This window comes from Dipodomys merriami, unplaced genomic scaffold, assembly GCF_024711535.1.
Source record: "Dipodomys merriami isolate MVZ:Mamm:240054 unplaced genomic scaffold, mDipMer1.0.p SCAF_7, whole genome shotgun sequence".
Taxonomy (NCBI): domain Eukaryota; kingdom Metazoa; phylum Chordata; class Mammalia; order Rodentia; family Heteromyidae; genus Dipodomys; species Dipodomys merriami.
This window is the reverse complement of record NW_027206290.1, coordinates 55997979-56023228: the sequence shown is the minus strand read 5'-3', so window position 1 is coordinate 56023228 and position 25250 is coordinate 55997979. Positions and strand designations below refer to the sequence as shown.

The window sequence follows — 25250 nt, the reverse complement described above, 5'->3', positions numbered from 1 at the left end:
CCTGAGTAGCTAGGATTACAGGCGTAAGCCACCGGTGCCCGGCCCTTTTTTTTTTTTTTGATGAGGGGGCAAATCTAAAGTCTTATGGTAGATGTACAACTGAGCTATACCCCAGCCCACATCTTATGTTTTTATGTGCATTATACAGTGAATTTGACCTCATCTAAATCTTTTTTTTTTTTTTTTTGTCGGTCGTGGGGCTTGAACTCTGGGCCTGGGCGCTGTCCCTCAGCTCTCCAGCTCAAGGCGAGCGCTCTACCACTTGAGCTACAGCGCCACTTCCAGTTTTCTGGTGGTTGATTGGAGATAGTAGTCTCACGGTCTTTCCTGCCCGGGCTGGCTTTGAACCTCGATCCTCAGATCTCAGCCTCCTGAGTAGCTAGGATAACAGGCGTGAGCCACCAGCGCCTGGCTCATCTAAATCTTATATAGAGCTATTCAAGCATTTAAAAAATCAACAAGCAGGGGCTGGGAAGGTGGCTCAGTGGTAGAGCGCTTGCCTTGCATGCTTGAGGCCCTGGGTTCGATTCCTCAGCACCACATAAGCAAAAAGAAAAAAGCCGGAAGTGGCGCTGTGGCTCAAGTGGTAGAGTGCTAGCCTTGAGCTGAAGAGCTGAGGGACAGCGCCCAGGCCCAGAGTTCAGCCCCCACTACCGGACCCCCCCCCAAAAAAATCAACAAGTGAGGTGCTGGTGGCTCACGCCTATAATCCTTGCTACTCAGGAGGCTGAGATCTGAGAACTATGGTTCAAAGCCTGCCCAGGCAGGAAAGTCACTGAGTCTCTTATCTCTAATTACCAGAAAATTGGAAGTGGATCTGTGGCTCAAAGTGGTAGAGCACTAGCCTTGACCAAAAACCTCAGGGATAGCACCCAGGCCATGTGTTCAAGACCCATTGGTCAGAACCTTAGCCTACAGATTAATACCCCTTTCCTTTTAGAGTAAGATTCTTTCTAGGCCTCTTAAGCTGCTGCTAAGTCACAGAATTCAGTACTACAAATTCTAGTCAGCTGCCATTTTCAGGCTTCTGGTAATGGTAGATTGTAGGATGATTGATTCAAGATAGTTTTCGTAGCCAAGAGAGATTAGTCCTCTCTACTTTATACTCTTCCCTCTTTTTCCTAAGCTGTTCATCTAACCAAAACATTAAAAACAAACACATAGACCATAGGTGAGAACTCTACTTTCTGCTCAGATTTACTGTGAATTAAACAAAAATTCTCTGAGAGGTGCTGAGAAGGTGGCTTAGTGGTAGAGTGCTTGCCTTGCATGCATGAGGCCCTGGGTTCGATTCCTCAGCACCACATAAGCAGAAAAAGCCAGACGTGGTGCTGGCTCAAGTGGTAGAACGCTAGCCTTGAGCTGAAAAGCTGAGGGACAGCGCCCAAGCCCAGAGTTCAAGCCCCATGACCAAAAAAAAAAAAAAAAAATCTCTGAGAAGAAAAAAAAATAAACATACAAAACAAGGCAAGTCTGACTTTTTTTTTTTTTTTGAGTGCAAGGGCAGGGTTTCACTAAGTAGCTAGCCCTGGCTAGCCTTGAACACTTGATTCTCTTGCTTTAGTTTCCTGAATGCCAGGATTACAGGCATACATTCCCCATGCCCAACCTACTATTTATTATTGATAGGATTGTTTTAAATAAAATGGTGCTTAACAAAGGAATATTCCTGAACATTTGTGTTTTGTGCTGATAAAACTTTTCTTACAGAAACTTTTTTTTTAATGTCTGTCCTGAGGTTTGCACTCTGGGCTTGGGCGTTGGCCCGGAGCTCCTTTTGCTCAAGACTAGCATTCTGCCACTTGAGCCTTAGTACCACTTTTGGCTTTTTCTGTGATTTAGAGAAATAGAGTCTTACAGAGTTTCCTGTCCAGGCTGGCTTCAAACTGATCCTTAGATCTTAGCCTCCTGAGTAGCTAGAATTATAGGCATGAGCCAGTAGCATCTAGCTAGTAACATTTTTTTTTTTAGATGAAGCAAATCATACATGAAATAAAAAAAAAACTTTATGCATAGTTTTGTTTCAGTTTCACTTTTTATTTTTTTTGCCAGTCCTGGGACTTGAACTCAGGGCCTGGGCACTCTCCTTAAGCTCCTTTTTTTGCTCAAGGCTAGCATTCTACCACTTGAGCCACAATTCCACTCTAACCTTTTCTGTTTATATGGTACTGATGAATCGAACCCAGGGCTTCATGCATGCTAGACAAGCACTCTACTATTAACTCACCTTCCCAGCCATTGATTTTGCTTTTTGGAGCAACATTTTAGTTCCATGAATGTCTAGGCTTGATCTGGTCTTTTGTATATGTAAACTATGGACCATATTTTGAAAATAATACTGCATATACTAGTATGCACAATTTAATTGACTAAAGTATAATGTATGCAGGAATTAAACTCCATGGAGTAAATCTTTTGAAAAATTAGCAGTTTAATGAAATAAATATCAGGATCCTGAAATAAGATTGGTAGGGGTGAAAAGTAAGAAGGAAGGCGGATTAATTAATCTTAGCCACTCAGGAGGCTGAGATCTGAGGATCACGGTTCAAAGCCAGCCTGGGCAGGAAAGTCTGTGAAACTCATCTCCAATAAACCACCAGAAAACCGGAAGTGGTGCTGTGGCTCAGGTGGTAGAGAGTGCTTGCCTTGAGCAGAAGAGCTGAGGGACAGCGGCCAGGCCCAGAGTTCAAGCACCACTACCGACAAAAGAAAAACAAAAAAACAGGGAACACGTACAGCAAGAATACTCATTGTACTTACGTGATAAAGGAAGTAAGAAATGTGAAATGAGTCAGAGGGAAGGAACATTTAGGATGGAGGAGAATGATGGAAGGAGTAACGACCAAGAAGCACTAGACACTTAGATGGACATGTTAAATTGTAACCTCTTCTACAACCTTTTGAAGTTCAGAGGGGAAAAAAATGCCTAAAAAAACAAAATGTTAGTATGAGGCTCTCTGAGTTCAAACTCCAGTACCACCGAATGGATGAATGAATGAGTAAAAGATCGTTGAAGTACCTTAAACTGATTTCCATTGGGACATAATATTCCCCTCTAGATAGTCCATGAAAGTCATCGTTAGAATTTTCCCACATAAAACTTGTAATATTTTAAACACAACTCCCTCTGTCCCTGCCATGTTTCTCTGATGTTAGAAGCAACAAGTTTTCACTTCCAAGTAAAAATCTTTGTTATTTTTCTTAAAATTTTGAGAAAAGTACAGACTTAGAAAAAATAAACATTGAGTTCATTCATCCCAGTGATAACTTTGGACAAACTTGTTACATTCATCAGAATCTGCTGTGCAAGGTCTCTTGTTGAATTCAGTTGATTTCAGTCTATAGTGTTGTAGCTGACGGTGTAATGCTTATGTACTTATTTCATTCCATGATTTGTTTTACCATGTTAAAATTTAAGAATTTTAAAGTTTTAAAAATTTAAGTAATTTTTAAGAATTTTTAAACATTTAGGTCAAAGCAATGAAAAATTAAGCAACTAATCTAGTTGCAAATGTGGAATGGCTGAGAATTAGTTCTGTTGCAGTAAGACAATAGATGAGCACTTGAAAGATAGACTTCACCGCATACATAGGAGGGCCATTTGTCATTGTTTTGCTTTTGTTCAAGGCAAAGGAAGCCTCCTTATTACTTTATATGTTGCTTCTATATTTATCTTACTCAGAAAAGCAGAGATGAATTTGTTCCTATAATTGGTTATAAATATCAATCTTTTAAAATGTTCTTCAAAGTTTTGTTGTATTTTCATGTAATGATAGAACTAAAGCTAATTTGCAGGCAGGCAAATACAAGAAAGATTCCAATTTGCTATAGAGTGATTGAAGTCAATTGTTGAAGCTCAGAAGCTTCGAGGAATTCTCACATTGTTGAAGTTTTGTTATAAGAATGTTTGTCAAAAAAAAAAGAATGTTTGTCATTGGAAATAAGAACTTCTGCTTTATTAAAAAAAAATGTTACTATAGCAGTGTTGTCAAAGAGAAATAAAACATTATCTGTGTACTTTAAAAGGTTCTGAGCTGGGCACCGGTGGCTCACGCCTGTAATCCTAGCTACTGGAGGCTGGTTCAAAGCCAGCCCCAGCAGAAAAGTCTGTGAGACTCTTATCTCCAATTAACCACTAGAAAACCGGAAGTGGTGCTGTGGCTCCAGCAGTAGAGCGCTTGCCTTGAGCTGAAGAGCACAGGGATAGCACCAAGCCCAGAGTTCAAGCCCCACGACCGACCAAAAAAATAAAAGGTTCTGGTTGCTCCATTGAAAAGTAAAACATGAAATTTATTTAAATATACTTCAAATATTACATTAGCATTTAATCAATATTAAAAGCTTTTCATGATTTTTTCCTCAAAGTGATTGAAATTCATTTATACCTTAAACACAACTCAGATACTTAAGATTTTATTGGATATATTTGATCTAACTTTAGTGTAAAATTTACAGCTGAAAAAAATCCACATGTCTAACTTGTTCCAAATACTTAAAATTTCCAGTAATGGAATTCAGATTTAAAATTTTTATATTTGTTTAAAATACAGGTCCTCAGCTGCAATACTCATATTTATAGAACTCATTAAACTCAAAATGATTAGTGGTCAGTCAACTTATTGAATAAGCTTTATACATTGTGGATGATTGTTTTTTTCCATTTGTAATGGGGAGTTAGTATGGATACCAATACTTAATTCTCTACATTTCTGCACATGTCTAAGAGTAATAAGATAGTGTATGAATTTCTTCTGTAAGACTTAACCAAGGTATTTTGTGAAATTCTTGAATCTGCACATATCAGTAGTAGAATGCCTTTGTCATAGTAGTTCACACAGATGTTATTGAATGAACACTAATGAATAATGAGAGGGTTTTTTTTTTTTCTTTTCTCCTCCCTTCCTCCCCCCCCCCTTTCTTTTTCTCTTTTTGTACTGGTCCTGGGTCTTGAACTTAGGGCCTGGACACTGTCCCTGAGCTCTCTTGTTCAAGGCTAGTGCTCTACCACTTTGAGGCACAGCTCCATTTCCAGTTTTTTCTAGTGGTTAATTGGAGATAAGAGTCTCAGACTTTTTCTGCCTGGGCTGGCTTTAAACCACAATCCTCAAATCTAAGACATCTGAGGAGGTAGGTTTACAGGTGTGAGCCACTGATGCCCAGCAAGAGTTTTCTTCATTATGACATAGGAACCTTCCCGTGTAAATGGATTTTTCTAATCTTCTACCATTCTCATACATTAAAAAAAAAAAAATACTGGGAATTGAGGTGTAAGTACTGCAATAATTAAGAGCTCCCCTTTATACACTACATAAGAATTTGTATACTACATAAGAATTGAGTCTTTCAGTAAAAATTCCTGGAGATGAAGCATGTATTGTTAAAGTGAACCTAGAATATGGAAACTCCTTAATCAGTGCTAGTCTTCCTTTTTATGCTCATTGAGGCATCTTGAGCCATAGAAAGCCACTTGCAGGACTAATAAGTGAAAGAAGTTAATGCTATCTTAGATAACTTTCAAATATTATTAGGCATTGTGTTACCTTGTTGCATTCAATTTTTATAGCACCTGGTGAGGGAGGTGTTATCATTCCCATTAAACCATACTGACAAGTGGCTAGGAATTTCACACACAGAAGAGCAAAATAGATGTAACAATGAAAATATAGTAGAAAACCTCACCAGATGAATAGATAAGCAAATGAGTACAGATAATCAAAACAACAGAGTGGCAGAATTACTAAATACTTTTTCACAATAACACTGAATCTTAATGGCTTTAGGTTTCAAGCAAAAAAGACAAATTGACGAACTGGATTTAAAAACAAGACTCAACTATTTGGTGTCTGCGGGGAACACATATCACTGACATACTCTAGCTTAAATGGAAAGAAAATGGCTTTGGAAGCATATGCAGCTCAAAAGCAAGCAGGGTGAAACAAAGGACAAAGGGGGAACCTTGGCAACAGCAATACTCACAAGACAATATGTTGGAAATGATCTGTACAACTTGCAGGGGGGCCGGATTGTGGGGAGGGAAAGAGGGGAGAATGAAAGAAGGGGTAACAAGTTAGACAAGAAATGTAATCATGGAAGTGCCGCTGTGGCTCAAGTGGTAGAGTGCTCACCCTGAGCTGAAGAGCTGAGGGATAGCAGCCAAGCCCAGAGTTCAAGCCCATGACCGATCCCCCCCCCAAAAAAAAAAATACATCAGGGCTGGGAAGGTGGCTCAGTGGTAGAGCGTTTGCCTTGCATGCCTGAGGCCCTGGGTTCGATTCCTCAGCACCACATAAGCAAAAAGAAAAAAGCCAGAAGTAGTGCTGTGGCTCAAGTGGTAGAGCGCTAGCCTTGAGCTGAAGAGCTGAGGGACAGCGCCCAGGCTCAGAGTTCAGGCCCCATGACCGGACCCCCCCCCCCAAAAAAGGAAAGAAATGTAATCACTACTTTATGTAACTGTAACCCCTCTGTACATCACCTTGCCGATAAATTCTTTTTATAATATGGGCGTAAAAAAGCTAGCAGACACTAGCCATGCTCATTTGACAGCCGACTTTAAACCAAAGTTAGAAGAGACAAAGAAGGTTACTTTGTATTGGTAAAGAGAAACAGTCCACAGGAAGATTTATCTATTGTAAGCATACACACCAAATGTCAATGCATCAAATTTCATAAAAGAAACATCACTGAACAAAAAAGCTCAGATAATCTCCAACACAATAGTGGGAGACTCACCTTTAAATAGGTCATCCAAAGGGAAAAAAATTCAAGTCATCTTCATAGGTCCTACTGACCAAATGGGTTAATAGCTACAGAATATTCCACATACAGCTGAAAAATACATATCTTCAGCAGTTCATTCAACTTTTTCCAATAGATCATATATTTCCAGAGTTAAAGTCTTAAATGTAAGGAAATTGAAATTCTCATGTTTTTCTTTCTTTCTTTTTTTGCCAGTCCTGTGTCTTGAATTCTGGGCCTGGGGCACTGTCCTTGAGCTCTTTTGTTCAAGGCTAGCACTCATATCACTTGAACCACAGTGCTACTTCAGGATTGTTCTGTGACTAATTGGAGCTAAATAAGTCTCAGACTCCTGCCTGGGCTGGCTTCAAACTGAGATTCTCAGATCTCAGCCTCCGGAGTAGCAAGGATTATAGGCATAAGCCACTGGGGACATCTGTTTTTCATGTTTTTTCAGACCACAGTGGAATATAACTGGAAATCAATTACACGAGAAACTGTGGAAAATATTCTAACACATGGAGACTGCGCTTTTGAACATGGAGTTGGACATAAAAGAAAGGAAGGGAAGCACAAAGACCAAAATAAAAACACAGCTTACTAGAATTTTTGGAAATAGCAGGACATGCTAAGAGGAAGCTTTATACCATCAGTACCTACATTAAAAAAAAAAAAAAAACTTCAAATAATTAACCTAACAATGCATCTCAAGCTCTTAGAAAAGCAGGAAGCCAAACCTAAAAGCATAGACAGGGATAATAAGTATTAGAGGGAAATGAGCAATAGAAACTAAACAGTAAAAAGAATCAGTGAAAAGGCTGGGAATACGGCTTAGTGGTAGAGTACTTGCCTCTAGCATGCATGAATCCCACATAAACAGAAAAAGCCAGAAGTAGTGCTGGCTCAAGTGGTAGAGTGCTAGCTGTGAGCAAAAAAAAGTTCAGGGATGGAGCCCAGGTTATAAGTTCAAGTCCCAGGACTGGCAAAAAAAAAAAAAAAAGTGAAAGAAGTTGATTCTTTAACAGATAGAATAGATAAGCAAGACTGACAATTTTTTTGAACTTTTTAAAATTTAATTACATATTAAAAGCCCTAGAATAGTAAAAGATTGGATCAAATTTAGGGCCTGAAAAGCGAAGTTTTAGTCTTGGGGTGGCTGGAATCGAACCCAGGTCTCCGGCATGGTATACAAAAAGTCTACCATTGAGCCTTCAGCACTAACAATGAAACTGTCTTGTAGTAAAACGTATTCACCCTGTTAAGACTGACAAACTTGTCCAGTCTAACCAAAAGAAAAAGGAAAAGGAAGATGAATAGAAATAGAGATGAGAAAGAGGACAATCACAACAAATACCAAAGAAATCCAGGAGATTATCTGGAGTTCTTTAAAAAAAAAACAATATTCTAATAGGAAGATCTTCTAAAGAAGTAAATTTCTAGGTCAATTGGTGTACTAAAATTGAACTAAAAGGATGTAAGCCACTTAAATATCTATAATAAGCAATGAGGTTCAAACATTAATAGCCTCCCAAACAGAGAAACTGATTTCTATACCTTTAAAGAATTAACATCAATGTTCCTCAAACTACTCCATAAATCAGCAAGGGAAGGAATAGTAACAAACTCTAAAGCTATTATTACTCAACTTGAAAACCAGATTAAGGACACAAAAACAGAAGGAGAAAATAACAGACCAATTTCCATGATGAACATGAATGCAAAGTTTACAACAAATTCAGCAAGCCCATTAGAAAGATTATACACCATGATGAAGTAGCTTTTATTTCATAGAAGCAAGGATGATTTAATGTATATAAATCAATAAAATTTAATAACATAAACAATATGGTAAAAATCTCATGATCCACTAGGCACTGGTAGCTCATGCCTATAATCCTAGCAACTCGGGAGGCTGAGATCTAAGGATCACAGTTCAAACCCAATCTGAGCAGGAAAGCCTGTGAGACTCTTATCTCCAGTTAACCACCAGAAAAACTGGAAATAGAACTGTGCCTCAAAGTGGTAGAGCACTAGCCTTGAGCAAAAGAGTAGAGGGACAGCACCCAGGCCCTGATTTAAAGCCACGTGACACTGCCCCCCCCCCCAAAAAAAATCACATAATCTCAACAGATATGGAAAAGGCCTTTGACAAAATTCAACATTTCTTCATGTTAAAAGCTTTGAAGAAACCAGGTATAGCAGGAGTATATCTCAACATAATAAAAGCTATGACAGATCTATAGCCAACATCATATTAAATGGAGGGAAAACTGTAAGTCATTCCTCTACAATCTGAAACATAACAAGGGTTTCTATTCCTCTGCAGTGTAGTACTTGATAGAACAGTAAAGCAAAGGAAGGAAATAAAAGGGACTCAAATAGAGAAGAGAATTCAAATGAACTGTTTGCAGATTGTATGATCCTCTAAAGACACTAAAGATTCTACCAAAAAACACTTGGCAATGTGTAGTAGGAAATTATATTAATTTATAAGATTGATACATTTTTCATATACAACAGGCTGAAAAAGAATTCAGGAAAATGGCTCCATTCTGATTAGTCTCAGTGGGGGAAAAAGGAATAAACTAAGAAGGTGAAAGAAAACTAAATGAAAACTGAAACCTAAAAGAAAGAAAAGATACCAGAAACAGGGAAAACCTTCCATGTTTACGGATTTGAAGAACTAATGTGAAAATGGCTCTGCTACTGGAAGCAGTGTACAGATTCATTGTAATTTCATCAAAATCCCAATGTCATTATTGGCAGGAAAAGAAAAATCAATCCTAAATTTCATGAGGAAGCATAAAAAACCCAAATAGCAAAAATAATCCTGAGCCAAAAGAGCAACTCTGGAGGTATCACAGTATCAACACCACATTATTCTGCTGTCATAAAACAGTATGGTAAGGGTACAGAAACAGATTACCAATGGAACAGAATAGAGAACTCAGATACAAACCTAGATAGCTACGGCCATCTGATTTTTTTTTTTTTAATAAAAGCGCCAGAAAATAATATGGTCTCTTTAACATTGTTGTTGAGAAAACTAGAAGATTGAAACCCTGTAGAAGATTGAATCTGGACCTTGTCTTTCATCCTGTGTAGAAATTTATTCCAAATAGAACAAATAATATAAATCCAGAAACTTTGAAACTGCTAGAAGCAAACATAATGAAAACCCTAGAAAAATATAGGAATAACTAACACTTTTCCAAATATAGAACCCTAATTGCTAAGAAAATAAGAACAAGAACTTAGAAATGTGATGACGTAAGATTTAGTCTTCACAGTAAAAGAAATAATTGCCAGAATCAAAGGGAAACTAAAGTGTGAGATCTTTGCCAGTTATTCCTTGGATAAAGGGTTGATACTAAAATATATAAGAGGGCTGGGAAGGTAGCTCACTGGTAGAGTGCTTGTCTGGCATACCTGAGGCCCTGGGTTCGATTCCTCAGCACCACATAAGCAGAAAAAGCTGGAAGTGGTGCTGTGGCTCAAGTGGTAGAGCACTAACTAGCCTCCAGCTGAAGAGTTGAGGGACAGAGCCCAGGCCCAGAGTTCAGGCCCCACAACTGACCAAAAAAAAAAAAAGAAACTCCAAAAGTTAACCACCAACAGAATAAATGGCTAATAAATGGAGAAATGATTGGAAGAGTTTTCAAAAGTGCAAATGGCTAAGAAATAGAATATTCAACTTCCTTACCACAAAGGAGACACAAGTCAAAATGACACAGATTTTTTTTAGCAAGAATGCTGGGAACAAGAAACCCTTATACACACTGTTGGGTGAACATAAATTAATGAAGCTATTATAAAAATCAGTATGGAAGTTCTTACAAACAACTCTGGCTGGATGCCGGTGCCTCACGCCTGTAATCCTAGCTACTCAGGAGGTTGAGATCTGAGGATCACAGTTCAAAGCCAGCCTGGCAAAAAAGTCCATTCTTATCTCCAATTAACTACCAGGAAAACTGGAAGTGGTGCTGAGGCTCAAGTGGTAGAGTACTAGCCTTGAGGTGAAGCGCCCAGGGATAGCACCCAGGCCCAGAGTTCAAGGCCTACAACCAAAAAAACAACTCTAATGTTCTTGCTATACCACTCTTATACCTATATCAAAAGGAAACTCAACAATACAGGAAACCTGTACACCCATTTTTACAGCTGTCTTGTTCACAATATTAAAAATAGGGAATTGGCCTAGGTGTTCAGTGAGTGAATAAAGTGTGTTGTGTATGTATACACAAGGGACTATGATACAGCCATAAAGAAGAACAAAATTATGCATAAGCAGATAGAACTATTTAGCAAAGTAGACCCTATAAAGAATGACAAATACAAACTGCTTGTTCTCATACACATAACCGAGTCCTTAAAAATGAATGACGGGCCAGGCGCCGGTGGCTCACACCTGTTATCCTAACTACTCAGGAGGCTGAGATCTTGAGGATCACGGTTCAAAGCCAGCCCAGGCAGGAAAGTCCATGAGACTCTTATCTCCAATAAACCACTAGAAAACTGGAAGTGGTGCTGTGGCTGAAGCGGTAGAGCGCTCACCCTGAAGCGCTCTGGGACAGCGCCCAGAATGACAGGTTTGCCAATGAGAATGGGGAAGATGAAGATGAAATAGGGACGAATATGCTCAAAGTGTTTTTTACACATGTATGAAAATGAACAAAACCTGCTGAAATTATTTTTAAAAAGGAGGGAGAGGGGATGAGTTTGTGATTAAATTGTACATTTGAATGGAAATAACACAATGAAACTCTAATTAATGTGCTTTAAAAAAGAAAAAGGGGCTGGGAAGGTGGCTCAGTGGTAGAGTGCTTGCCTTGCATGCCTGAGGCCCTGGGTTCGATCCCTCAGTACCACATAAACAAAAAAGAAAAAACCCAGAAGTGGCGCTGTGACTGAAGTGGTAGAGCGCTAGCCTTGAACTGAAGAGCTGAGGGACAGTGCCCAGGCCCAGAGTTCAGGCCCCACAACCGAACCCAAAAAAAAAAAAAAAGAAAAACTATAAGGAAATAACCAGCTGATTCCAATTCTATCAGCTCTTTAAAAATGACATACTGGCATAGATAAGAAATTGGGAAACTTGGAAGTGGCGCTGTGACTCAAGCGGTAGAGCGCTTGCCTTGAGCTGAAGGGCGCAGGGACAGTGCCCAAGCCGAGTTCAAGCCCCATGACTGACCAAAAAAAAAAAAGTTGCAAAGCACTATATATAATATAAACCTTTAAAAAATTGCAGAACAGCACATTTCATATAGACATCTGTATACATAATTAAAGAAATTGGGAAACTTAGAAAAGATAAAAGTCACTTTTATTTCCATGTAAGACATAAAGTTGTAAGTTTCTTTTTCTCCAGGTCATTTTGATAGAATTTTGATTATACCATGCATATAGTCATTTGAAGTTAATTGTCAATATTCTGTTTATATTATTAACAACTTGCCATAAATATGGTTTTAACAGCAGCACCAGAAGTTTTTCTGTGGTCATACAAAAGCTTACTTTCCAACCCCCCTTTCCACATTTACTTGAATTTTTTATTTCAAATAATCAGTCTACTGACTTTATTAGTTTTAACAGTTGTTTGACAGTCTAGGTTTTTCCATATCATCTTTTTTTTTTTTTTTTTTTTAACCAAGATAGTTTGAGTTCTTCCTTTCATATTCTGTCTCTCTTGTCTCATCTCTCTCCTTTCTCTCTCACTGGTTCTGGGGCTTGAACTCTGGGTGTCGTACTCTTGCTTAGCTATTTCATTTAAAGGTTCTGTTCTATCACTTGAGCCAAGACTCTGTCTCTGGCTTTTTGCTGTTTAATTGGAGAGCAAATAAAGTCTCTGATTTGTCTGGTGAGGCTGGCTTTAAACCAAGATCCTCAGATCTCAGCTCCTGTATAGCTAGGATTACAGGTATGAGCCAACCTGACAATTTTTTTTCTTGCTTTAATCCTCTAAGACTTCAAACCATGCTGAATAAAAGTAGTGAGAGAAAATGTCTTCTACTTGTTCCTGATTTTAGAGGGTGTTGACTGTCAGTTTGTCAATATAGTCTTTTGTTTGGAAGGGGGGCAGAGGGGTAAGGAGGGGGGTAGAAGGGTTGTGGGGCTTGAACTCTGGGTGTGGGAACTGTCCCTGAGCTCTTCAACTCAAGGCAAGCACTCTAGCACTTGAGCCACAGCACCACTTCCAGTTTTCTCGTGGTTAATTGGAGACAAGAGCCTCACAAGCTTTCCTTTCCTGCTGACTTCAAACCACAATCTTCAGATCTCAGCCTCCTGAGTAGCTAGCATTACAGGCAGAGCCACCAGCGTCCAGCTTACTTTTACTTTGAGCTTTTTGATGGTTAATTGGAGATGAGTCTCACAGACTTAACTGCCTTATCTGTGAGCCTTTTGAGGTACTTTGAATTTAGTTTCCTAGTGTTTGAATGAGAACTTTTATGTTTAAGATCATCAAGGGCATTAATCTTAACTGTTTCTTTTTTTCTTTCTTTTTTGCTCCTATCAAGGTAATGCTGGCATATCATAGAATATTTGGAAGAATCAGAGAAGTATATTTTGGTTCTTCATGAAGGATATGCAAAAAAATATAAATATAAAACTTTTCTTTTTCAAATATTAGCAAATCTTCGATATTTTTTTTTTTTGCCAGTTATGGGGTTCTGGGTGCCACTGTCCCAGTGCTCAAGCTAGAGCTCTACTAGTTGAGCCACAGTGCCACTTCTATTTTTTTCATATGTATTAATGTAAAAATATTGTACAGAGAGGTTACAGTTACATGAGTACATTTCCCATCGAGCATTGTTACCTCCTCCTTTGTTTTTCCCCTACCATCCCTTCCCTCCCCAGTTTCTCCCCCCTCCCCCAACATAGTGTCTTAAACATCTCATTGTTACAATGGGTCAACCTGTATCCTTTTTATTTTAATTTTAATTTTTTTGACGGTCATGGGGCCTGAACTTGGGGCCTGGGTGCTGTTCCTCAGCTCTTTAGCTCAAGGCTAGCATTCTACCACTTGAGTCATAGTGCCACTTCCGGCTTTTTGTGCTTATGTGGTGCTGAGGAATGGAACCCAGGGCCTCATGCGTGCAAGGCAAGCACTCCATCACTGAGCTATTTTCCCAGCCCCTGTTTCCTTATGTAAACATTTTGTTATATCCCTTCCCCTCCCCAAATTATAAAAATGTATATACAAGATGCAGGATACTGGTTTTTGAGTGGTTAATTGGAGATAAGACTCTCATGGGGACTTTTCTGCCTGGGCTAGCTTGGAACCACAGTACTCAGATCTCAGCCTCCTGAGTAGCTAGGATTATAGGCACGAGTCACCAGTGCCCAGCACTCAGTATTCTTTTTATCTTGTGTAAAAGTACTCATAGATACATCTTACCAAATAATGCCTTTTTAATTTTTCAATTGCAGTGTCAAGTGGCCATTTAACAAAGCTATGGATTATAGAATTACTTAAATATGTGATTAATATGTCTCTTAATATGTATAGGTCTCTGTTACAGCATTTATCCAGAAATCATGTGATATTCATATATTTGACATTAAAAATAATATGTATCCATGATTTTATAACATAATCTAGGTATTACATTTTTATTAAGTAAACAATTGGTAGCTTTAGTTCTTGGAAGATGGAGGTTTGGATGTTTGTTGAGTAGCAGATTGATAAACTTTGGAAGAGGATTGGGGATACAGCTCAAAGGTGGAGTACTTGCCTAGCATGTACAGGACCCTCGGTATATCTCTTAACACTGCAAAAAAAAAAGTTCTTGCTCTTAAAAATAGCTCTCAACAGTATTATGTTAGAAATATATTTTGTGTTAGTAAATAAGAATATTTAAATTAGAGAGGGTAACTGGAGGGCCTGCTTAGAGGAGGTGATGTCTAGCTGAAAGGTGACCATTTGAAGAGGAGGGAAGTAAGATGTCACAGGAATATGACATATTCAGGGAATCTTAGAATTTTGTGTGATTGGAAAAGGAGTGCATGCCAAAGAAAAAGAAATGTAAAAGGAGGCTAGAGAAGTAAGCATAAAGAGCTTTATCCTGTGACAAGGGAATTGGATTTAATTCTGAAGAAGACTAAAACCCTTGAATGAAAACAGCAGTGGCAGTGTGCTTACCATCCCTTGGTTGCTTTTCCCCTCCACTACCATTTTTGTATGTCTCTCTCTCTCCTCTGTCTTAGAAAGTGAGGAATTTTCTTTGTAAGGTTTATAAAAGTCCTTATTCTATATGTAAACATGTACAAGGTCAAATACACATGTACATGAACAACTAAAGTATAGTATATGCAGGAAAGAATTCCAGTGGTGTAATTCTTTTTTCTTTTCTTTTCTTTTCTTTTTTTTCCCCCCAGTCCTGGGGCTTGAGCTCAGGCCTAGGCACTGTCCCTGAGTTTCTTTTTTGCTCAAGGCTAGCACTCTACCAGCGTGAGCCACAGCACCACTTCTGGCTTTTTCTTTCTGTTCATGTGGTACTGAGGAATCAAACCCAGGGCTTCATGCCTGCTAGGCAAGCACTCTACCACCGAGCCACCTTCCAGCCCCCAGTGGTGTAATTCTTTCGAGCAACTAACTTACAGTTTAGCAAAAAGAATATTAGGAAGCTGGTACTTGAGGTATATGGAGGGGTGAGGTATGAAGAGAGGAAGGTTGGCAGAATACAGTCATAATATTCAATGTACATGTGTGAAAATGTAGAACTAGGAAAATTGAGGGGAGGGTGGGATTGGGAGAGATGGAGGAAAGTGATGAAAAGAGATGACAATGATCAAGCTTCATTATACTTAGATGGACATGTTGAATTGTAATCCATTTGTACAACTAAAGATAAAATCACAGTAGTTGAAAAAAACTGCCTTCTTGTCTCTACCCTCCCTTTCTCACTTCTTGCCTGTCACACGGGATAAGCAAATCTTATAAGGATTGTCTTTTATATATTCTGAGTAAGATTTGCAAATGGACTTTATTATATACAGTTTACTTTGTTGGAATAGTTTCTTTTCCCCACTTATTAAAACAATAAATAAGTTTCTTCATGAGTTTTTACCCCCTCCTTTTGGAAGGGGGAGCAGTGATTCATAGAGTTTTACTTAAGGTTTAACTGAGTTTTAGTGGGAGTTGAATGTTCATATATAACAGTAGGGTTGCTATTTGGTCTGCATAAGCCATCCTATCAAGAATGTTATTTGTACTTTGTAGAGAGTGAGAACTTTTACAACTGGAAATTGGTAAATTTAAGGCTATTCGTCCTTTAAAAGATTTTTTTCAGAGTAAATGTATTAAGGCAGAGAGCTAGCTTGGAATATTTTCTAGATCCCTGGTAGTAACAGCAAATTGGAATGCAGGGCTCCCTCTGTGATGGCAGCTGGAGGGGAGCAGAAGGCTCCCCTTCAGCTGGTTGTGCTCCTGCAGGCCAACAGCTTGCCTAGCAGAGAGGGAACTTGGATTCAGCTCTGCCACACACCTTAAGCAAGACATGATCTGTAAAACTATATTGCAGTACCTTTGCACATTTTTAATTTATCAGAGCGATTGAATATTTGCTGTGTGCTTGCTTGAGACTTGTATATGGGGAAGGGACAGATTTAGGATTAACCCTAGTGACTCACCCAGAGGCTGCACATTTCTTCATGGTGGATTTTTATGTATGCCTACAAGCAACAGAAGTACCTAAGATAATGGTTAAGAGGTAGTGTCATTGACTCTTAAAATGTTAAGAAGGCTATGATCTTTCTTCTGTGCAAATATTAGCTGTTTAGGCCACTAATATAGTCAAGGGAATAACAAAGAAATATGTATAGTTTATATTTCTTCTCAACCCAACAAAGTTGTTTTGAGTATCAGTTTAATTTGTGTAGTTCTTTAACCCAAATAATTTTAATAAAAATTAGAGTTGAAGAAGCTCTAACAAGATGATAAGTAAATCTTTGTTTTCTTTTTTTTTTTTTTTGCCAGTCCTGGGCTTGAACTCAGGGCCTGACACTGTCCCTGAGCTTCTTTTTGCTAGTACTCTACCAGTTGAGCTATAGTACCACTTCCTGGCCTTTTCTGTTCATGTGCTACTAGGGAATTGAACTCAGGGATTCATGCATGCTAGGCAAGCTAAGCCACATTCCCAGCCTAAATCTTTGTTTTCTGAATGGTACCCTTGCTCTTTGCACTTAGGTGCCTGACGTGTGTGGTCTAAATCTTCTCGAATTAACAGTATAATTTCCATTTTACTATTGTTAAAGCTAAGGTTACAGAAGTTAGTTGGAACATGACAAGTTGCCAGCTTTGGATATGTCTGATTTACCTTGTAGTATGTTCTCTCTGTTACTAAAAATGTGGTTTAGAGTCAAATGTTTCAAGTTTAGTTTCTGAGGAAGAGAAGATAGCCAAGTTAAATCACCTGGATCTTATTGTGAATGAAGACTCCCATCTTTCCAATCACGGTCTCCACAATTACAGAGCTCTCTTCATATATCTGAGTACTCTTCATTGAACTATTAAAATAAATAGGAATATACTACTGAAGTAATGAAAGCAAAAGGTTTAATAGGAGAATGTTTTGTGGTTTTGTTTTTGTTTTTGGATGATCATGGGGCTTGAACTCTGGGCCTGGGCTCGTTCCCTCAGCTCTTCAGCTTAAAGCTAGCACTCTACCCCTTGAGCCACAGGGCCACTTCCAGTTTTCTGGTAGTTTATTGGAGATAAAGAGTCTTCCGGACTTTTCCTGCCTAGGCTGGCTTTGAACCTCGATCATCAGATCTCAGCCTCCTGAGTAGCTAGGATTATAGGCATGAGCCACTGGCACCCAGCTTGGAGAATGATTTTTTTTTTTTTAAATTAGCTTACATTAGTTGTATGGGTGGATTTCATTGTTACATTTCCACTCACATTTCCAGTGTCACTATCACCCCCTCTTATCACTCTCCTTGTCCCCTTATACCTCCCCCCCACAAATTCCAATAGCTTTCATTTTAAAATTTTCATATTAGCCCATAAATGAAAATTTAATAGTGACTAATAGATTGCTGAATATTAATCACCAAGTTTTTAATATATCAAGAGCCCTTCAATTCTTTTTTAGTTAGAAAAAGAGATGTTATGGAGATGGATTTTTTTCCAACTGTCTATTGTGTATTACAAAAGGAATATACTTATATATTCTTAGAGCCCCAGTGAGGGCTGTTTCCCCTAAATCTCTTATGGTATGGTGAGGAGTGACTTATACAGTATATGTAAGCTTTAAAAATAGTTTAGTTTTCTTATCTGGTGGTATGGAAAATTTTTAATATTTGCCAATCTGTAGCCACAAATGCAGCAGTCTTATATTTGGCATGCTAAAATCTGTTTCATACATTTCTTTTCTCATCATAGGCCTCTGGAGTGCAAGTTGCTGATGAAGTGTGTCGCATTTTCTATGACATGAAAGTTAGAAAATGCTCCACACCAGAAGAAATTAAGAAAAGGAAGAAGGCTGTCATTTTTTGTCTCAGTGCAGACAAAAAGTGCATCATTGTTGAAGAAGGCAAAGAAATTTTGGTTGGAGATGTTGGTGTTACCATAACCGATCCTTTCAAGCATTTTGTGGGAATGCTTCCTGAAAAAGATTGTCGTTATGCTTTGTATGATGCAAGCTTTGAAACCAAGGAATCTAGAAAAGAAGAATTGATGTTCTTTTTGTGGTAAGTGTTTAGAAGTATTGGGTCTCTGTAAATCTGAGCATTAATTTCCTAATGTCAGCACTTGGAGAACAGTCTAAGACGAAAGTAGTGCTTCAGGCTGTTTGCAGTCATCATTTAATTTTTATTTATTTATTTATTTATATTGTGAAAATACTGTACAGAGGGGTTACAATTACATGGGCAAGATAATGAGTACATTTCTTATCAAGCATTGTAGCCTCCTCCTTTGTTTCCCCTTCCCATCCCTTTAATTTTTATTTATAAGATTTCATAAGGTTTTAGCTGAATTTATGTTTGTGGGACTTGCTTGAACTCTGATGCCACATTCCTTGATATGACCATACCCCTAAAGTTAGAATATTCTGTAGCTTCCAAGGGAAAGGGGAAATGTGTTGGGGTATGTGAGGTAGGTCTAGGGAAAGGTTCTTAGAATGCAAGCCTCCATGGGAAGGACAAAGAATTGAGATTTAAAGGAAACCTTAGATCACACCTCAGTTCTATTTTAACAAGCTTTTTCTGTACTTGTTTAACCCAAGGTATTGTAAGGAATGCAAGTAGGGGGTCAAGTTAATATGGATTGGGGCAGCTCCATTGAAATTGGTATGTAAAGGTAATAGTTGGTAAGACAAAATTAGAAGAATTTGGGTTTTGAATGAAGGTGCGTTTATTAAACTTTATTTCTACTGTGTATTAGTATTACTAGGGTTTGGGGAAATGAAAAGTGCTTGTAATGAGCAGTGAAGTACCTGCTCGTGTGGGATTGTAGCTGAGGCAGGCATGCCAGCTATAAATCCAACTTTTAAGCTGGTAGTTCCTTTATTTGCACTTAGAGTTTCTGTATTTTTTCCACTATGAAAATTAAATTTTCTTATTAACATACATTTTGAAAATAAAAATAGAAGAAAAGGAAATTTAGTACAAATGCAGTGACTTAGTTTGCACTATTAACTTACTTTATGAAGATATAAAACTTTATTGTAGATGTTTCCATAACAAGTTCTTTCCACAGTTCAAAGAGTAGTTCCTCAGTATTTTAGCAATGTAGTTGAGTAAAATCAGAACAGCCAATGTTTTTTCATGTCCCTGATGGTAAAAGGAGAACGTATCCACTTAACTTTTAGATCAAACATCTACTAGTCCTGAGGTAGTTATGGTTTTACCCACTAAATCTTAGGATTGAGAGGAAACAGCATCCAAACAGACTAGGTAGTTCAGGGTCCTGGAAATGGAGACTTCATTATACTTGATTCTGGCAGTGTGATATGCAGCCAGTCCTGGGGCCTGCTGGTAAAAAAGGGAAAGAAAACATTACTGTCTAAGCATCTAAGCAGGGTGAGCTTTCCTGTTCACGGTTAATTGTTGGTTTCCGTGTTGCTGGTTGAGAGTGCTGTGTGAAACAGGCACTGTGCTTGGCCTGTGCTTCCATTCCTGAGAGAAGGCACTCAAGTATTGTATATACAAGATAATGGGGATACTGACAAGCAGGGTATAATTATTACCAAGTTGTTATTTAGCCAAAACAGAAAAAAAGTATCTTGAAAGTTGTATTTAGGATCATGAAGTCACAAATACGGCTTTAATCATAGGTTTTGACTCCTGACTTGACATTGAACATCTGTTATATTAAACTTAAGATGGGAACAAGTGTCCATACCTACTGTTGAAACAGATGTAAATGAGAAGACTGGAAAGGGTTGAGAGGGGGACTTGTACTTACTTGTAATTCATTCTTTTTTAGGAAATAATTCAGAAGCAAAAATGCCAGAATAACATTTAAAATTTGGGGTGGCAGACATTAGACCTTGTTGGTGTTTTTAAATCTTTTTGTGTGTGTTTGAAACTTTTGTAAATTAGAAACTTTATAAAGTTAGAAAAACCTTATAAAAATGTAATTATTAGCCTGAATTTTAACCACAAGAAAAAAATGATTTAAAAAGAAATTAGAGGGCTGGGAAGTTGGCTCAGTGGTAGAGTGCTTGCCTTGCATGCATGAGGCCCTGAGTTTGATTCCTTAGCACCACATACGCAGAAAAAAGCCAGAAGTGGCACTGTGGCCAAGTGGTAGGGCACTAGCCTTGAGCTGAAGAGCTGAGGGACAGCGCCCAGGCCCAGAGTTCAGGCCCCATGACCGACACTGGGAGGGTACCCAGTGCCAGATCTGTTATGAAGCTGTTAGTGGTTCTACTTTTTACATTGTTCTTGCCTTTTGTATTCACTGGGGTCAGCCTGAGTGATTCTGTATATACTACCATCCATAGCATTTACCCTCTGAGAAAGTGGGGACATAATTCTGAGTTTCCTCTTGTTGTTACCTGTCACTGATAGAAAGTGATAAGATGGCAAGTCGTACTTCCTTTTAAACCAGTTTTATTTTTGGGATCCTTCCATCTAGGGCACCAGAACTAGCGCCTCTGAAAAGTAAAATGATTTATGCAAGCTCCAAGGATGCCATCAAAAAGAAGTTTCAAGGTATGTGCTAATGTGCTACACATCCAGGTGTTTAGGTAGGGGTAAGCCCCTAGAACTGCACTGAAATTTTTCTTGATTTCTTGTTCTGAGGAAATAGCCCCTGAGCATCTGATGTTACAAAGCCATTGTTAGCAGTACTTACTTGTTCAGTATTGACTGTATGATACTTATTTAAGGGTGGCCTTGTTTTATGTATTCATTCATATATTTAGTGCAGGTCCTGAACACAGGACCTGGGTGCTGTCCCTGAGCTTTTTTGCTCAAGGCCAGCACTCTTACCACTTGAGTCACAGCTCCACTTCCAGCTTTTTGGTAGGTAAGAGTCACCTGGACTTTCCTGTCTGGGCTGGCTTTGAACCATTATCCTCAGATCTCAGCCTCCTGAGTAGATAGAATTATAGGTGTGAGTCACCGGCACCTGGCTAGCTTTTTATTTTTTAATGACAAGGTCTTGATATGTAGCTCAGGGTGACTTTGAATTTTCTGTGTTCCTCAGGTTGGCCTTTAATTCTTACTCTTGCTTTGTAACCCAGCACAGACATATGGGTTACACACATATGCTACCATCCTTAGCTAAGACTGGTTTTAAACTAGTCTCTCATGGAGATGTGGAGACCAGTTGTTTTACATTAGTCATACTGTATAATCAATTTTTACTATTGCTTTTGAATGTAGTTAATACGACTGAGTTGTAAAAAGTAAATGTTTATAAGAGGGCAGAATGCTCTTATCTCTAGCCTTACTGTGGAGAATGGTATGACTTTAGGTAATTGATTTGTCTGTATCCAAAGGAAAGTGCATTGACCTTAAGCTGGCCAGTTATTTGCCTGCCAGTCGGTGACTGGGGTCTGGACAACAGGGCCTGGCCTGAGTCCAGCCAGGAGAAAATGGTATGGTGGGAAGAGCATGGGGGTGTGTTCCCAGAGGCCCATGCTGAAAGCTAAGCTTGTGCTAATTGCTGTATGACATTGGCCAGAACCGAATAACCTCCATGAGGCCTTGATTCTTGGTGTTTTCCTGCTGCCTCCCTGCCACAGCTATTTCCAAACAGCTACCTGAGCCAAAGGCTTGTCCAGAGTTGGTTTTTTCTGTGAGTGGTTCTTGTATTCTTGTAGAACAAGTTTTTTTTCTCCTTAGTTTTACTTAGCTAAGAAAACAGAATCCTGCCTTCTTTTCCTTTGTCCCAGTACCCTGCGGCACACAGTTCAGTGCGTCACTGGGTTCTTCATGCTTACGTTGGGCCACTACCAGCAGCCAGTTCACCTGGTGGTTAACTGACATTCTCACACTCCTTAATCATCAACAGAGAGTCCAATGGGTTCCTCATCACTATTAGTATGCATTGCCTTTTTAGTATAGAGGATTGCTGTATATAGACTTGATTTGATTATATTAAATGACAGTCACTTTGTCACCTTTTCCTAATGAAGACACCAGCTTTCTCAAATCAGTCTTAAGTTGCCTCAAAGTTGGCATGCTGTGCTTTCAGCAAAACTTGAGAAATAGTCCTAAACTATTAGAATAATGCAACTATTTAGAACATAGCTGCTCTTAGCAATCCTGGAATGAAGCTTATTGTGTGGGATGCCGATAGAACAGTGGGAATGTGTTAGTTTTCATCATGGTAGGTTTCTCAAGTGTGTTACATTCTTGGAGAGGTGGTGGCTGTCTCAGGAAAGTGCTGCCATAGGCATTCCTACATTTGCCTTATTGAGGTACAGCACATCTTTAGAAGAGTAAGCTCATAAATTATTGTAGCAGTGCATGAAATTTCACAGGCTAAACTGAATGGTTGACTTTTGCTCTAATGACCAGCATTCTAGAAGCCTCCATCATGACTGCTTGCATTCCTGCCCTTTCCCCCTTACATACAAGGGAAGCCAGGGTGCCTATGTTACTGTGAGCTGATTTTGTGTACTATATAAAAATCATACAGAATGTAAACCTGTTGGTTTTTTTCTGGTTTCTTGAAATCAACGAGTCATCTATTTTGATGCATGTGGTTACAGATTACTTCTTCTCATTACTATGTGGGATTTCATGGTATGTAAACACCAGTTAATCCATATTGGAGGTGACCTTTAAAAGCACTGGTATCTTAAATAACTGAGTTGCTTGCCCTAATTCTAAATAGGACTATTGTTTTTCTCTCTAGGTATAAAGCATGAATGTCAAGCAAATGGGCCGGAAGACCTCAACCGGGCTTGTATTGCTGAAAAGCTAGGCGGGTCCTTAATTGTAGCTTTTGAAGGGTGCCCTGTGTAGATCATCATTCAGTGCCACAAATTGAAAGCTTCCATGTTTAATATTATCCTCTTGCTATATAAGTAAAGCAAATTTTATTTAGGCCAGGGTCTTACTGAGGGGGAGCTGTCTTGTCATCTTCTAGAGTAACATAAATATAAACATGTCCAAATATAGCCCTAAATAAATCTAGAGTCTAAAGTTTTATCAGTGTGAACTTAAATTCTTAACTGGCCAAATGCCTGTTTTGATGAGTTAACCTATAAGGATGCTTATTATGCTCAGGATTTTTAATAATGCAGTTCACAAAACAGCACAAGGCCATGTGAAAAACATTTTTACATCCTTGTTAACCAATGCAGTTACTTTTACTTGGAGAATTGGTTATAATTTTGGCTCAAATTATTCTTAATTCTCTATTCTTTATTGACCTGAACAGCATATTTGGATATAATTTTCTTCATAATGTGTAACAACACTAATATACTAACAGCAGTAAGACTTAAGTCAAGCAGTCTTTTAGTTCTACCAAATGTGTAAGGAAGTCCACCTCAGAATTGTGTCTACTTATAATTCACGCTAATGTTACAAAGCACAACTCCAAGCCAAGGTGGGAGTGCAAGAGGCAGCATGGCACCTGCAGTTAGCAGCCTCACTAGCTGGGAGACCATTTGTGAGTGACCTTGCAGCTTAGAAATCATGGTATGTCCTCAGAAGAATGTGCAATGCCTTGTAACAACTAATTATGATGCAAATAGGGCTCCACTGTAATCTGCTTTGTCAATGAAAATGATAAACAGTATATTGGTAAGCCAGGACACTTGCAAAATCTTTCATTGTGTCTCCTTCAGAGCTGTGCCGAACCTGGTGCAGTAAGAGTGGAAGAATGCTGTTGGTTTCCTCTGGGGCTTGGGAGACCATAATTTCCTAGAGCAATCTGTCAACTGTGCAGGTGGGGAACAGGTATGGAGGATGACACTCACAAGGGACCACTGCCCCAATGACACTTGGAAGTGATTGTCTTTAACATCACAGGCATGACACACCGAACAATGTAGAGATGCACAAACAGTTGAACTTAGAAGTAGCAATATAGGCTTTATGTAATAAAGGAAGCATTTTTAACTTATTCTTGTGTAATTATTCATGTGTGCATTGGGAATGAAGGATTTGGCTTTCTATATGGTATTTCTGACAGTTAAGGTAACAGCTCCTGCTCCTCTGCATGAATGAAAATGCAAGGCCCCCTTATTCCAGATGTGTATCCAGATGTGAGCCTTAGGGAAGCAAAACATGGAGCATTGTGCTTTCCTGTCTTTCGGAGTTGCCCAGAATGGTGCTTCGCATCCTGGATTTTTTTTCTTTTTATTATTATCTTTAAGTAGTTTTACAAAGAAGTTGCCATTTAACAAAGCACTCTATGAATACACTATGTTGCTTAATGTCACCCCTTTGAACAGTCTCACCTGTCCTTCCCCTATACCTCCTGCCCTCACTCTTCTTAATTTTGTAGGATATACATTTGATTCTTGATTACATTTTCCTATTCTTCATTTCCCCCACTCCACCCCTTTCAAGAACCCACTTCATGGTGTTTTATTTTGCTGAACTTTGCCTAATTACACTATTTGAGATTTCCCTTGAATCTATGGTGTCATTAATGTATTTGTGTGGATTATTTTTCTCTGCAAAGCACTGCTTTCAGTGACTATAGGTAATAGTACACCAAGGAAGTGTCACCACCCAAGGCTGCCTTGTCAAGAACAAGCCCTGTCAGTGGAGCCCTCCAGCTGTGCTGCAGCTTACGGATGTGGCCCACATCCATCACCACCACTGCTTCAGAAGTCCAGGCTTGTGAGGGAGGGGAAGGGTACGGGGGAGGGGGAAAGGGAGATGAGAAGGGTGGGGTTCTGTGGGAAAGGTTTCAAGCAGTTGCCCATGTCTGTTAACACACAGCCTTACATTCTTATTCTAGAAATGGGGAAGGCATTAATGGTTACTTATGTATCTGGAACCTGTTTGATTTCGGGCTTTGGGGGAAGTCTTAGGTAGCTGAGGTCCGAGCCAGGAGTTGTACTGACAGCACTCCTATTCAGGTGGGTCTGGTGTGATGA

At 39.0% G+C, this 25250-nt stretch overlaps 1 protein-coding gene across 1 annotated transcript in view; it reads left to right on the top strand.

The window, feature by feature from the left end:
• Dstn (destrin, actin depolymerizing factor) overlaps positions 1 to 24265 on the top strand; it is a 29354-nt gene extending 5089 nt beyond the window's left edge. Inside the window, exons 2-4 of the mRNA XM_070006704.1 lie at positions 18116 to 18423; positions 20816 to 20892; positions 23048 to 24265. Of these exons, the coding sequence (XP_069862805.1) occupies positions 18116 to 18423; positions 20816 to 20892; positions 23048 to 23157 (495 nt within the window). The 3' untranslated portion in view covers positions 23158 to 24265. The remainder of the gene's footprint in view (positions 1 to 18115; positions 18424 to 20815; positions 20893 to 23047) is intronic.
• The last annotated feature ends 985 nt before the right edge of the window (positions 24266 to 25250 follow it).